Source organism: Mus pahari, chromosome 4 (genome assembly GCF_900095145.1).
Source record: "Mus pahari chromosome 4, PAHARI_EIJ_v1.1, whole genome shotgun sequence".
NCBI lineage: Eukaryota > Metazoa > Chordata > Mammalia > Rodentia > Muridae > Mus > Mus pahari.
Window position 1 is genome coordinate 124,927,478 of NC_034593.1, and position 15,685 is coordinate 124,943,162.

Here is a 15,685-nt window from a genome sequence, read left to right on the forward strand (position 1 = left end):
AGATCCCCAGATTGGAGTGAAACTTGCATCTGTACCAAAGTGTTCAAGTCTATTTCCTCTGATGACTTTCTCATCTATGTTAAAGCAAAGAATTCACAGCCAACAGCATGAAGAAAAGGTAGAGACCATTTATAGCCAGCCTCTGCCTCACAAACATGTATTTACAACACAGCAAACATATGGATCTGGATTTAATGGATGATATTTAATTGAATAAGAAACGGATTTCAGGTAACCTTGATGTTACCTATATTTCTTCGTTACTTAATACAACACCATGATGTGACTGAAAATGTACTCTGAGCCCTTGGGAAATGTCAGAAAGTGTGACAGAGGATGGGAAATATTCTCACACGTATCTTTATTTCCAGCTTTCTGCATCCATCAAATCTTGCTCATCTCTTGGTTCTTTAGGGCATGTCCTTTAACTTTGTTCCAGCAGAAGCCAAAACGTGTTTCTCCTTTTCTTCATCCCAGCAGAGATAAAAACATGTCACCAAGCTCCTGGTGTATATTGTATATGCCAGTGAAGCCAGGGAGGGTGCCACAGAGAGGAGCAAAGTACTAATGTCTGCTACTGTGTTGTCGCACTTCTCCATCTCAACCCTGGTCATTTCGTTTCTCCTTCATCCTCAGAGATTAAAAAGCAGTTTCCGGTTTTCAGCAAATCCAGTTTTCTTGTTTTTTCTTTCACATCTGGTCCTGGTCATCAATTTAAATGTGCAAGGTCATCCATTCTAAGGGCGAGTCTGACCATGTGTTCCCTAATAAATACCATTTCTAGCCCAGTCTTTGCCTTGGAATTTAGAAAGGAATCTTGGAGTGCTTAATTTTCCTAGTGAAAACCATTAAGGAGATATTATAGAATGAGTTCCCATGTATAAGTAATGAGAAAGAACAGTATACAGTTCACTTCCGGTTCTGCTGGCCAGTGAGTGGAGGCTTCCAGTCCTGTACCCTCGGCAGGGTGTCAGGATGTAAGCTTCTCTGCCCAGAGCTGAGAACTTAGCCTGGAAATGTGTCCATTGCCTACTGCTATGTTTAAAACACAAAACAAAAACCAAAATCTGTTGCATCCGTACCACAAGATGCGGTGTTATTTTTAAATATATGAGAGATAATTGACCCACAAGTGACATCTTCAATGCCCTCATAAGGGAATACTTTTAAAAATATTTATTTTTTAAAAAGCAATATAACATTACAAAGCTAACCTCTAAATTCAAAAACACGGAAGATACACAATTTTATCTCTGTTCTCAGATTAGCACCCAATGTAGAACTGAGCACGTGCTGCAGACCAGTTTTCTCTCAGGACTGTGGGGACACTGTGTGAGAACGCATGCATAGAGAGAAAGCTGGATTCTGTGCTGACACTTGGAGCTCCTCTACACTACTCTGTGGCTCCCTGGACATGGATATTTGCTTATCTATTTTTAACTATATAGTACCAGTTATGAGTTCTGAAAGTGATTCTGTACTTGAAGGGGAGGGACTCAGTCTTATGATGTTATTAAAAAAACACTGTAGACGTGCTATCTGGTGACCTGGGGCAGCAGCTCTCTCAACTTTGGGAAGAGAAACACCCCATTTACAAACAAAATAGCCCCTGAACAAGGAAAGAAAAATAAAACACTACAAATTGGTTAGCAAGTTTAAGTATCATTGTATTAATGGAACTCACGGATATATAAAAATAGCATATTTTTGAATCATTGAATTCACATAAAGACACCACATACTGTGAGAATCACCCCATAGGACTCTGGTTGAAACTTTGGGTCACAATAGGCATATGCTCACATTGGGAAAATTATCCATCAAACTCTGACAGAAATGTGATACGTAGTGACTCCCTCTCTCACCATTTGAGGCCAGCTCTCAAGTTACTTTCTTATTCTCTGTGTTTTTTCTTTCCAATTACTTTAATCACAGTTTCTGGAAACAAATGTTATCAGTATACCAGTAAAAGGGAACAATAAAAATAATGTAAAATTAGTCAAAAGTCACGAAAGAGAAGACGTGATTAGAAGAATGTGATTATAATTTTGAAAGAAGTTAAGTTTTCCTCAAAAAAGCTTTATTAAGTTAAACATGCTGATGGAGTTGAAGATTTTGTCTATCTAAATATATCATAGCAATATTACCAAGTAGTGAAAATCCATGTGTCCCTGCAGTAAAACTCTTAAATTCCCTTCATGCCATTGATGTTTCTAACAGTTTTAAACTCAAGTCTAACAAGCTTATTGATTTCCTCATTTATCTTTTATATGTAGTACTCTATGATGTTTGTTTTCATAAGACTGAAAATTGACATTGTAAAAGTAAGCCTTTCATCACCACAACAAAATAATAGGGGCAAAAACTTCATAAACAGAAAAGTTTTTTTTACTCCATTTTCAAGACTCAGGGACGTGGAACTGCATCTGCTTGGGTTTTGGCTGTATTATATGCTGGTACACTGTAAAACACTATCCAGTAGACTGTGTTTACATATGAGACCAGAAGCAGAGAAACAGAGGTCAGCTATTATAGCCAACTCTCTTATATGAGCCATCCCGGAATCCCATGAGAACCACCTTCCTTCTGTGTAAACCTGTCCAATGGCCCAAGGGCCTTCCAATGGGCCCACTTAGAGTCCATCATTTCCTGACATCATCGTTCAGAAAACACCTTTAACATCTGAGCCTTCTGAAGTGCATCAGCATCAAATCCAGCAGACATGTAAAATGTCAAGCAACTTGTATAAGACCACATTGCTGGTAAATGATAGATCCTGGGCTCAAAACTAGCTGTAAGTCCAGAGTTACTCCCAATATTAGGCACACCCCATGCTTCCTTTTTCTAATAAAGTATTTTAATTATCTTCTGTTTATAGAGGACACTATATACACATACATGTGAATATATAATTACAAACACACATATGCGTGTTTATTTATTTATTTATTTATGTGTGTGTGTGTGTGTGTGTGTGTGTGTGTGTGTGTGTGTGTGTGTGTGTGTATGAATTGTGGGCTTAGAAACTCAGTTCTGGCCTCCGTGGGTTTGCTATCATGATGCAGTGACACTGCAAGTGGTGAATGAACAAACAAATCAGTAGCTCAAACAGTCACCTGTAACACACGTCTATCCCAGAACTATTCATAATGATGTTAGGCAGTCAGAAATGAATAAAACAGCGTGTGTATCAAGCACATGGAATTTGTAAGAAGGAAGACATTGCATCAACTTATGCCTGAGGCTGGAGATCATTTTGCTCAGTAAAGTATTCTAGACTTCCTAAATACATGCTGCATCCCCGCACTTTTGTGTAAAATAATCTTATGGAAAGAAGGCCAGGGATGCAAGGAGGATGCAGAGGCTGGAGATGGAGGAGATGCAGCTGTGATGGCTGACTAGTGATGGCTGAGGAGCACAGGATCTCAATTAGACTAGATTAATTAGGACTCAATTACAAGTGAGATTTTTCAGAGATGGATACTGAAAACTACATATTTATATACTTTAACATCACTGAGTAAATTTTAAAGGTCCAAACATATATATATATATAATGATTTGAGGGTTTTTGTGTGTGTGTGTGTGTGTGTGTGTGTGTGTGTGTGTGTGTGCTCATTAGCCTTATGAGCTATTCCAAATTCTACTTAGCAATAATTGTAACATCACCTTTGTATCCTATAAATATATTCAACTATAATTTACCTTTGTACTTAGAGAAAATATAATCTTTAATTTTTCAAAAAATGGAAACAAACCCTTCCTTCTTCAACTTTACTATTTTGTTACCAAATGTATCGTTTTGGCTGCTAAAACCACATGGTGATTCACAAGATTGCCAACTCAGAAAACAAGTCTGCATTTCACATGTGAAAGTCACTGTTCACACTAGGGTGATCTGAGAGTCAGAAGTCTCTAGTGGGACTGGTGTGTCTGGAGAAACTTTTGGGAAAGTTAATGGACCCAGGAACTGAATGTGAGTTAGGCAGAGAGTTTGTGGTTGGCAGGACAACAAGGTGGGCACAAGGCAGCCCTCCCACAAAACAGGCAGACACATGACTGATCCGAGAGATGACCCAGGAGCCCTGCCTGTGACATTTGACAGAACTCAGAAGATGCTGAGTTTCAGTGCCTTGTTATGGAGCAGATGTCAGCACAGGTCTGCAGAGCCTGCTCCTGCTCCTCTCTAGACTCAGAACCACTTCGGGGAAAGGATCCTAGCACAGAGGTCTGAAAGTCCAAGAGCATGCAATGGTTGTTTCTTGTCCCTCTCACTTTTAGCCCTATGAATATCAAACATAACCAGTATGTGCCTAAGGGGTGTAGATGCTCATCAATCAAACTCAGCACATGATATAAAAAGTCTTGTAATAAATTCCCAAGTCTAAATATACCTCATTATTAAACATGATCTTCAAAGAATCACATTAGTAAATGGAAAGTTGCTGGCATCGCCCTTAGTATTGAATGGGATCCTGATGGGTGGAGAGAATTGGCCCTGTAACAGCCTCTGGCCCCTCAAACCTCTCTGCTTGTCAGCCAGAAAACCTCGGATCCTCAGGTCCATTTGCAGATAATGTCTTGTGTTTAACAAACTCACCAAGGCAGGCCTGAGTTCTGTTCTCCCCAGAGGGGCCAGGTGGCTGAGACACCTGCCACTGCCTGCAGCCAGCCAGGCTTGGCACTCCATCCCCACCGCACAGATGGCCAGAGACCCAAGGAGATGGCTCTTTCAGGTGCAGAATTTCTCAACTTATCGAAGTATTTACCAGAGAGGAATGAGATTTCCCCGTTAGTTCTCTTCCCAGACCACTAATTCCACATCAGAATTATCTAAGCCCTCTTATGACTTCTGTTCCTTCAGGAGTATTTTTAGCTTTAATTGAGAAGGAGCTGTATATCAAAAGCCTGCTTTTCAAGTTTTCAATAGCTTTGAAGCTTCGTTTAAAATGGGATTTTCCTGTCTTTATTTCCCAAAGATTTAAGTTTGTCAGACACAATTGAGAGCACATTCCAGGTCCCAGGTTCCGATACAGTGCTAACTTTGTTACTTTTGATCTCCCCCTTTCATTTGCATATAAAATACACATTTCCATCTTATGCCTAATAATCCAATTTCTCTCAAAATCTCTCCCTCACAAAGCTATTGGTTATTGTAGGTACCTTGTGCTACTTAGATTATATACAGACATGTCTGTTCACTAATTATTATACACAGCCAATTTATGTGGCAGAACTTTGGCTTTCTCTAGGTACAACTCATATATTTTTGATTTTCTTAGCACTTGTTGAAATAGATGCTAATAAATGTTTATCAAGTTAAATGGCTCTTTAGATAGTATTTATTTCTTATGAGAAATAAAATGTAAGCACACATTTGACTGTGTCCTTATACATTAAGGTTTTTTTTAAATAAAATTACTTGCATTTAATTTCATTGGCAGTGAATAGGTGATATGTCTTATATCAAAACACAAGGGCTGCTATTACTTTGAGAAGGGCTGCAATCAAACTGATCATCTATGACTGTACACCTCAGAAAGCTTATTTTCCTCCAAGAATTTAAACCTTTCTTCTGAACGTTTTGCTCCTGGAAAAAGAAGGTGAATACTTTCTCAGACACAGTGGAGAGAATACGTGCATATAAATATCACTGTGGAGCTGGGAGCAAAGACAGAAATCTTCTTGTTGTATAACAGACTTTTCATGGATAGACACAATGCACACAAACATGCATGCACACACACAGACATACACGCTCATGAGCATGCATTCATATGTGTGTGCACCCATGTATGCATGCTCACACACACAGAGAAACATCTATACATCTCAGAAAGAAACCTATCACAGAACAAAGTCCAACTACTATGAACTTTTACTGAGTTACTAACAAAAATACTCATGAGGGATTACTTATAGGGACAAGGATGACTAACAACAACAACCAAAAAGGATAGAAAGACAGGAAGAAAAGCTTACCCCAGCATGTTGATGGTTTACGGACACGTTGCAGCAGCTCCACAGTCAGAGAATCCCCTCCCTGCAGCTGGCCTCACCCAGCAGTTCACCCTCCCTCTAAAGCTGGGGATGGGTCTTCAGGAATCTTCAGCCACTCTCCCAGACTCATGACTTTGTGTTTCTCTCAAGCCCCTGATCCTGCAGAAATTCAGAGGAAATGTCTATACAAAAGTTTGTTATCATATATTAAAGATTATGGAAATGTTAACACACCAAATTTTCTACCAGTTGAAAACAGCCTTTAACAAGTTATTTTCTTAGCAAAGCTCTGATACCTTAGGATACAGAAGGGGTTCCATCCTGAGTGCTGGGCAGATAGTCACCTAGGATGCTTCTTGCACCTGCAGCTTTTCCTTTTCCTTTTCTTTTTCATTGGACAAATATTCTACAAAGGACTTTAAAAGGGAATTGTCCTATTAGGGTAATACTTTCTCAACAAACAAACAAGTCCTTGTTGTTTTCTTCACCACCAGCATTTACAGAGCACAATCATGTAACCCACAACACGTCTTGTGTTATTGGCTGTACACTGCTGTCATAGTTCCTACCAGAGTAAACGGTACTTGAGGTTGAAGCCATGAGGAATACAGCAGAGCCTTTCACTGTTGTCAGATCATGATTTTCATGCAAGTAGTCACCTTGTTTGTTGAGTGAGGAAGGGAAAGAGAGAAGAAATACCTCTGGAGATGGTGGTGGCACTCAGAAATTAAAATTGTTTCCACTGGAAAAGTCTACATACAGGGCTCAATGATAGCTATGTACTAGTAAAGTTAATTAACAGTCTAAGAGGCATTGTATACTTATTTGTCTTTGACTAATTTACCCACTTCAAATTAAACTTAGAAATTAAGTTAAGTGATGAAATGAAATACTAAATGACAGATAGCTAGAACAACATGGCTGAGACAGGGGATAGCCCACCCATGTGTGTTCCAGCTCCCTGCTGAATATGGGGGATGTTGGACAGGGGTGTGGAAAGGCCAAAGAGGTGTGAAATCTACTTGCAGAGAGAGAAAGACCTTTTGACTTGATTTCCATAAAGCCTGTGAAAACGCAGCTCTCCTTTCTGTATGTGCTAAACTCCCTGAGCTGATGCATCAAGCAATTTCCATTTACTGTGTCCATAAACAAAGTCGGTGCTGGGAACTAACACTGCTGAGCACCTCAGGACTATAAAACGAACAGTGAATGCATCTACCTCAGGACATCCGAGACTCTGCAATTCCCTGGGCACACCAAAGATTGCTTTGACACAGAGTCAAAGAAAGCTTTAAATACAAAGGAAATCTGAGGTTCCATACTGATATATATTTGCTGTTAGGCCATATCTAGTTCAGGATATGAGTCTAAGTCCTCATTGCTCTAAAGCCATCTGCTTTACGTAATCTACTCTCTGCACTGTAAAATTCAAGGCAGACCTTCTTCTGATGGTTGATGTCTTTACACTCCTGAATACATCTATTTACTGCATTTATGCCGTGTGCCCACAGCCTGACTTCTGAGGAGAGGCTGGGGCCCTGCAGTTTTTCTGAGTGAAGGACAATTCCACTTCTGGTTGAAGAAACACACACACGAACATGCACATGCAGAGAGAGAGAGACAGAGACAGAGACAGAGACAGAGACAGAGACAGAGACAGGCAGACAGAGACAGACAGAGAGCTATAAAATATGGGGCGAAAGCCTTAGAGATTTATAATAGTGTTAGGAACTAATTTCTTCATAGACTATTAAGAGCTGAGCTTCATAGACTTCACTTTGAAAAGAGGATGCTGCAGCAGTGACTTCTGCCTGTTATAGACTTTTTCCTCATATGCATTAAAGGAAGCACTAAGGATTGTCATTAAAAATATAAAATGTGGGGGCTGGAGAGATGGCTCAGCGGTTAAGAGCACTGACTACTCTTCCAGAGGTCCTGAGTTCAATTCCAGCAACCACATGGTGGCTCACAACCATGTGTAATGGGATCAGATGCCCTCTTCTGGTGTGTCTGAAGACAGCTACAGTGTACTTATATAGTAAATAAATAAATAAATAAATAAATAAATAATGTAAAATGTGGGCTAAAATTCACTATTACATTTCTATAATTTTGGCTGCCTAAGCATAAGTACAATTTACAGAATTAAGCAATTTGAAAATATGAGTTTATCGTGACATCATGACTTAAACTATCACAATTGCTTAGTTTGCAATTTATTGTTCTTCTTGGTAAGGTATCATTCTTTCTCTCTTGTGTTTGCATACATATATGACAAAGCATATGTTAAAAAATAAAACAAAGTGTAAAATATAACAAATATAGAACTTATATACATTAAAAATACAATAAATATATGCATATTTAGAAAATACATGAAGTATAAATTATATGGTATAAAATATGTTTTATATGACTGACAATAAATTATATATCACATTAGTTTATACTTTATACAGAGCAAAATATTTAAAAACAGTATAAAGATAAAAAGAATTATCAAGGATATATATATATATATATATATATATATATATATACACAAGTATTAACATTTTAGCAATGAATGACTTCAGTGTGCTATGAAAATATATAGTTAAACATCCACTCACTAGAGACCACACATTTAATTATTTTCTCTGGTCTGGTCAGTTAGAGTAAAAATAGTGATAAACTTCGCATATAGCATTCCTCATTGCTCATTAGTCTTCTCAGTTATTATGTAGCTATAGAAATACTGACTATTCTATCATTCATCCAGGAGAATGCACACCACTCTGAGAGGCAAATGGACCTAGGAGCTAAGATCAATTGATAACAACTTGGAAATTGGTCCCAAATCCATGCTCTACTAACTGGGTTAAAAGAAAACATATGAATTATATCACAATATACATCACACGTATATGTGATAGATACATAGATAACATAACTCAATTATGTTAGTTTACTATATTTAAGTAGATTGCTCTGTTGATTGAAAACATTAATAGTAATGAAATTTCTTAAACATGTTTTTTCAGATGTTCAAAATAATTCTACTCCAACACTGACAGAAACTTCCACAACAAATCCATCTGCCACAACACCAGGCACCGCGTCAGTAACGGATCTTAACAAATCAACAGATGGAATACCTCCTGAAGGTAAGATCTTTTGATGTAGAATGTAGTTTTCCTTTTAAAAGCAAAATTAGTAAGTAGATTGTGTATAATGTATTATGGGGAACAGTTGTTACAAAACTAAGTAATAATTTGCTATTTACAAATTCCTCTATAGTTCTGAGTAGAACGTAGCATCTGGAGGCCTTGCTGAGTTTCCTTACTGATGCTCTTTTAGATCACTTCCTGTTTGGGAATGCTCCTATTGTAACTGTTACATAAACAAAGTTTATTTTTAGAGAAGAAAACAATTATCATACCTAAGGCCTAAAATATCTTTGTAAATAACCCAGTTCTCCACCTACATAGCACAGCTAATAATTGGAAACTATTCAAACAGTCAGATTTTGCAGGTCATTCATTATGTGCTAAAAATAGATTTAATTTGTAGACCTCTGTGGCAATGTTATCATGATTATTACTGGATGGGGCAGCAACTATGCCAGGAAAAGTATTAAAGGAGACTACTTAAGTATCTTTAAAATGTTGAAATGCTCCTGGGACTGGTGGTACATGCCTTTAATTCCACCACTGGGGGGTCAGGCAAATGCAGACAGATCCCTGTGAGTTTGAGGCTAGCTTATGCTGCATACCAAATTCCAGGGCATGAGACCTATACAGAGAGAGAGAGAGAGAGAGAGAGAGAGAGAGAGAGAGAGAGAGAGAGATGTTGTTCAAAAAGAAATAAAAAGGGGGAAAAGAAAAGAAAAGCCATTATAATCACTCAAACCCTCAAAGGATTTTTCAAGCCAATATTTGCTACATTGTTTATCGTGAAACACAGTGGGGAAAATAAAACATCTCAAAAGGAGAAAAAATAAACTTATTAATTAGTTACCAGAAAACTGAGTATTTAGAGTGAATGATGACTGAAATCCTACCTCTACAGGTTTCATCTCTTTTACCTTCCTTAATTTTACTCTAAAATCAGGCTCACAAGCAGTCATGTCAACAATATGGACTCGTGGGGCTACAAAGAGGTTAAGAGCACTGACTACTCTTCCAGAGGACCCAGGATCAATTCTCAGCGTCCACATCAGAGCACACAACCTTCTGTAACTCCAGTTCCAGGAGATCTGGCACCTTCACGTACACACATGCACATGAAACACCAATGCACATTAAAAATTTACAAAGGAATCATAAAAACAAGGAACCACTAACAAAACAAAACAAAAAAGCAAAGCCAAACTGGACTTGAATAGGGTGATGATTTGACAGATAAAAGGGGATTGCCAGCGGCATCTATTCCTACCATGCTTGATTCCAGAATGAAAATAAACAAGTTCTCACAGAACTTCTTGGCCAAACTGGAAAAAAAGCACACCCAAGTGCAGCATAGGGGATTTGAGTTCCAGGATATTGTGGAATCTTATTTCCAGCAAAGATAAGCTCCAAATGGCACAGTTAAGATGTCAAAGCCCAGGAAGTCTCGAGCCACCTCCTGAACATTGTGTCTCATTTGGAAGGATTGTCTCATCTGTGTATAGACAGTTAGCCTAGTTGGTTCTGTTTTGTTTTGTTTTGTTTTTCAGTTTTGTTTTGTTTTGTTTTTACAAAGTATTGCTACTTGCTTTCTTCCCTAAGCTTCAACTGATTCAATATGTAATCAGTTCTAAGTTGGCAAGGAAGCCTTGTGTTTGCAAGCAGTAAGATTTATGTAAGTGCCAAGACAGAGAACCTGAGTGCTGACTTTGCATCCAACCTCCATCCCCCATCTCTAGATGATGCTATGGTCAACAGTGCTACCTGGATAATACAAACCCGGGAACCATGTTTAGTTACATGAACCATAGAGACGAGGGCTCACTGAAAAGAACTCTGGCAGAATTATAATTCATGATACCAGAAGCACACCTTGTTTTGCTGAGTTCAGATGTTATTTCAGACCTGTTCATGTTAAGGCAGAGAAAGCAGATGTTTTTATCCTTTTTGCAACAGGCATTTCCTATAGTTGGTCCTAAAGCACCTGTCTCTGAAACAAGGGTGGAGCACACTTGAACTTAATGTAGCACACGCAAATGTATACATATATATTCCTTCAAATCCCATTTGGGAGACATTGCTAATGATTTATATTACCCATTTAATAAAAATTACACTGTGGAGTATGTCCCCAAAAGTTCCCCCTGGTGAATATAAATTGCTTACTTTCATGTGTAAAATTGTAATAAATCATATTAACTTAACATTATAAAAATATTCATACACACTGTAAAGCAAGGAATATTTTAATTATTCTCCCTAATCAGTTTTTACCTATTTTATCCATCTGTACATTCCTCCTTTATGGCCTTCTTTCTAATCACTTCAAGCTATTCCTTTAATCAGTAAAATGTTATAGAAGCCACATTAAAACTGTGTCTCATCTTTGGGGACAGGTTATTGCAAAGCTACAATGCCATTATCAAACCTACCCTCTGAATTACTATGAATTTCTAACAATGTAGAGAACTTCTAAGTGAAATAATCTAGTAGCCAGGAATATAGTAATGAGAGAGGGCTGATGGGCAAACGAAGTGCATTCTGGGACCACTGATGAGAACAAGTGACAGTATGTGGTTGAGAGGCGACCAAGCGAGAAAGACAGCCCCACCTGTACTCTGAGAAAGCCTTGCAGGGAGGAATCCACTAAGAGAATGACCAGGCATCTGAAGAGGGTGGGTGAAAGCGCGAATCAATAGGGGAAGATGCTTTACCCTAGCTTGCTTAACACCATTCTGTACTAAGGTAAGTTGGAATATGCACACTGGCTGAGCCCCTCCCCCTAAAGGCAACACAGTCACACACAGTTATGAACAGAAGGGAAAATCTGCCTCAGATCCTCATGTTCAAAGAAGTGTGTCAGTGTGTTTGGTTTCTTAAAGCCAAGTATCTGAACAGCTTAACTGTCTAGTAGATTTATATGCTGATCCACCCCTTAAACAGCCATTATATAGACTAAAATATCACACACACACACACACACACACACACACACACACACAAAGGCCATTCCTTATTCTTCCTCTCTTAAGTCCAACACAGAGCTCTTACCTACAGTAAGAGTTTTTACAAACAAAACAAAAACAATAGAAAGCTGGTTCTTCTCTCATTTTCAGTTTTCCTAATCAGATTCTCTCTGTTTAGTTCCTAATCACATTCTCTATGTTTAGTTAGTTCCACAGAGCTTATAACTGTCTTTCTCTTGCCAATGGCATTAATTCCATTAATTAATTCACAGGAAAAGCTTTTTTTAAAACAATGTGCAAATGAGAAGAGAATTGTCCTTGTAGCAACAGAGCCATGGTGGCAAAACATATTACCAGCTGGGCCTGGTGCAGGGTGTGCTTTCAGAGCCTTGCCTGCCCAATCACAGACAGGACTTGACCTGTTCCCTCAAGTCCATCAAGTGAACTGTGCATTTTGTGCAAAGGTCAAACAGTGAGAGTCACAAGGTACCATCTAGCAGGCAGAGCATTTCACCATCAGAAAATGAACTTCCTGCGTACAAAACTAGATCTGAAAAAAAATTGTTTTAATGTTGTTATTCATCTTCCTTTGGAAGCATCTGATAGTCCATGTCTTTATTCTGGAGATCAGGTATAGTATTACCGACATGATATAACTGGTGAAAAATTCCAACAAAAACCCTGTTCTCGGTTATAAACAAAACCCAGACACCGGAATACTCAATTGAAAGATTTTAAGATTAAAAGACGCAAATAAGCCCATTTGAACGTGAATTCTCTTCTCTCATCTCGCCACTGGAAAGTGTTAGTTATCTGTCTACCAAAGATAACATCTTTCACTTTCTCTTTAGGAAGCAGGTGGAAATAGATATCCAAAGAAGGAGATGCACTGCCTTTTTTTACTTTAACACATGTATTTCACTATTTTGATTCATTCTTTCTGTGTGCACACACATGCATTCCTTCCCTGTGTGGATTTTAGGGAATGAACTCAGGTCAGCAGGTTTGCAGTAGGTGCCTGTACCCAATGAGCTACCTCTCTGACTCTGCTTTCTTTTTGTAAATAAATAAATAGATAAATAAATAAATAATAAAAAAGAAGGTTGACAGTGCAGTGGTGTTAATGAAATACGTTAATTTAAAAAAATAAAAGTTTCCAGAACTAATACTAAAATCTCAAGTAGTAAATAGTCATTAAATTTCAAATACGGTCAGAGGTATTTCCAGCCAGATATTTCAGAGAAGGTTCTGCTACGGTGACATTTAAGTTACATGACTTATCAGAGAAAATAAGCATGTAAAATTGTAAAGAAGAACTGTTTTTTCAAAAGCATGTATTTGTTTTATGTATGTGAGTACACTGTAGCTGTCTTTAGACACACCAGAAGAGGGCATCAGATACCATTACAGATGGTTGTAAGCCACACCATATGGTTGCTGGGAATTGAACTTAGGACCTTTGGAAGAGCAGTCAGGGCTCTTAATCATTGAGGCATCTCTCCAGCCCAAAGAATAGATTTTTAAACAGAAATCTCACAAACTTCCATGTATGTTTAGGTGGAACTTCAATAGGACTGTTTACCTTTCTTCATAGGGTCTCTCCTTTTCTCTGTTATCTTCCTACCCTTAAGTTTAAGTTTAAAATGAACAATCTATGGAAAATGTTATAAATATGAATTTACTAAACAATGGTAGAGTTATGAAACATCAGATAGATAGATAGATAGATAGATAGATAGATAGATAGATAGATAGATAGATAGATAATCTACTTACATTTATGCCAACTTCAGTCTGTTTCTCTGAACAATTCTTGAAAGCACTTGTTTACGAACTTGAAGTTAACACAGATCACAGTTTCTATTAGCTACCATTTGTTCCTCATAATAATGATGTGCATTTATTCTTCAGAATTTTAATGCATTCAGCACATAAAGAGACATTCGCCATACCATATGTCAAGTGCTACACATATTTGAAAGTGGTTACTGATAAGTTAGCTACAATCCAAAAGTGTTAACTCTTCTCATCAAAAGCATACAGGTGTACACATATGTGTGCACACACAGACAGTCAGGCAGTCCGATTCTCTCTCTCTCTCTCTCTCTCTCTCTCTCTCTCTCTCTCTCTCTCTCGCTCTGAGGTGTGAGACTCACCTGAACAGCGACTCCTGTGATATTTTATGGACAACTTCTAGCAACTTTTCACTCTGAGTAATTTCAAGAATAATTCCTGCCCTTTAATAAATAGTCTTTTAAATAAACAAGTACTAAAGGCATGAGCATCAGTGAAAGTCAGTAGTGTGGCTTATGCAGTCAACACAATTCATAACTTGAAAGTTATTCTTCAGTAGCTTTTGCTTCTTTCCCAACAAACTTTTCAATGTCCTCTAGTACTCAGGAATAAGGCCCCATATTTACTGTGAAACAAATTATACATAATCTTGCTTCATATATGCATGTCATACTAGAAGAAAGAACTATTTGTGCCTCTGAAGTTTACATAACAGGAATTCAAAGGCCATCTATTGAATGTGCATATTAATTACAGAGGTTTTCAGCTTCATTTATGTCTGATTAATATAGTTTTTTCATTACTATGAATGACTAAGTTAAGGAAATAAAATATAATTCTGAAAAAATATATTTTATGTTTGACTGAATTTCCCCTTCCCAAAACATGGAAAAACAAAATGATCTTTAAATCACTAAAATTTAATTTTTGTAATACATTTTTGCATCTTTAATGATATCGCAATGTAATAGTCTGCAATAGAAACTTGCTGTTTGATCATTTGTACTAAAAGTGTGTGTGTGTTTAAATCACTTTTTTAATAATTCAGTGAACACATTCCTCTTTAGATAAAATAAGCTGGAAAACAGTAAAAGTCAAGAGTTCCTTAGTAATCTGTAGATTGATTGCAAGCCATTTCTCAACTTGATTTTTATCCATTCCTTGGTAGATGACATTTATGGTTGATAATAATATCATCTATCTTATCAAACTAGGAACGACCAAAAGTGAAGTATCCAAAACATCTTTGGTGCCAGCAATTAAATCACTGACAACACCAAAACATGAAGGTGAGTATTGATTTGTTTTTGTTGTTGATTGCTAAATGTATATAGTTGAGTGTATGTATATGTGTGTGTGTGTGTGTGTGTGTGTGTGTGTGTGTGTGTGTGTGTAACCTATGGGGTTTTCTATAGACAACATAGTGTCATCTGAATACAGAGAAAGGTTTGGGTCTTCATTTCTGAAGTCGATGCCTTTAATCTACTTAGGTTTATTGACTGCCACTACTGTTTGAGAGATGCAGGAATGATGTTGAACAGCGGTGAGAAATGACATCATAGCTTTCTTCATAAATATAAGAAAAAGCTATCCAGATCTCCATTTAGTATGAGATTAGACTCTTATTACTAGATTTTAAAGATGATTTTATCATTCAGGAATTTTGAGTTTTCAAAAATGTGGTTTCTCCAATGGAATACTACTCAGCTATTAAAAACAATGAATTTATGAAATTCCTCGGCAAATGGATGGATCTAGAGGGTATCATCCTGAGTGAGG

The 15,685-nt window shown here is 37.6% G+C and overlaps 1 protein-coding gene across 1 annotated transcript in view; it reads left to right on the forward strand.

Annotated features, from left to right (window-relative positions):
• Positions 1–15,685, forward strand: part of Emcn (endomucin) — an 85,386-nt gene that overhangs the window by 17,557 nt on the left and 52,144 nt on the right. Inside the window, exons 2-3 of the mRNA XM_029537878.1 lie at positions 9,024–9,146; positions 15,121–15,195. Coding sequence (XP_029393738.1) covers positions 9,024–9,146; positions 15,121–15,195 — 198 coding nt within the window. The remainder of the gene's footprint in view (positions 1–9,023; positions 9,147–15,120; positions 15,196–15,685) is intronic.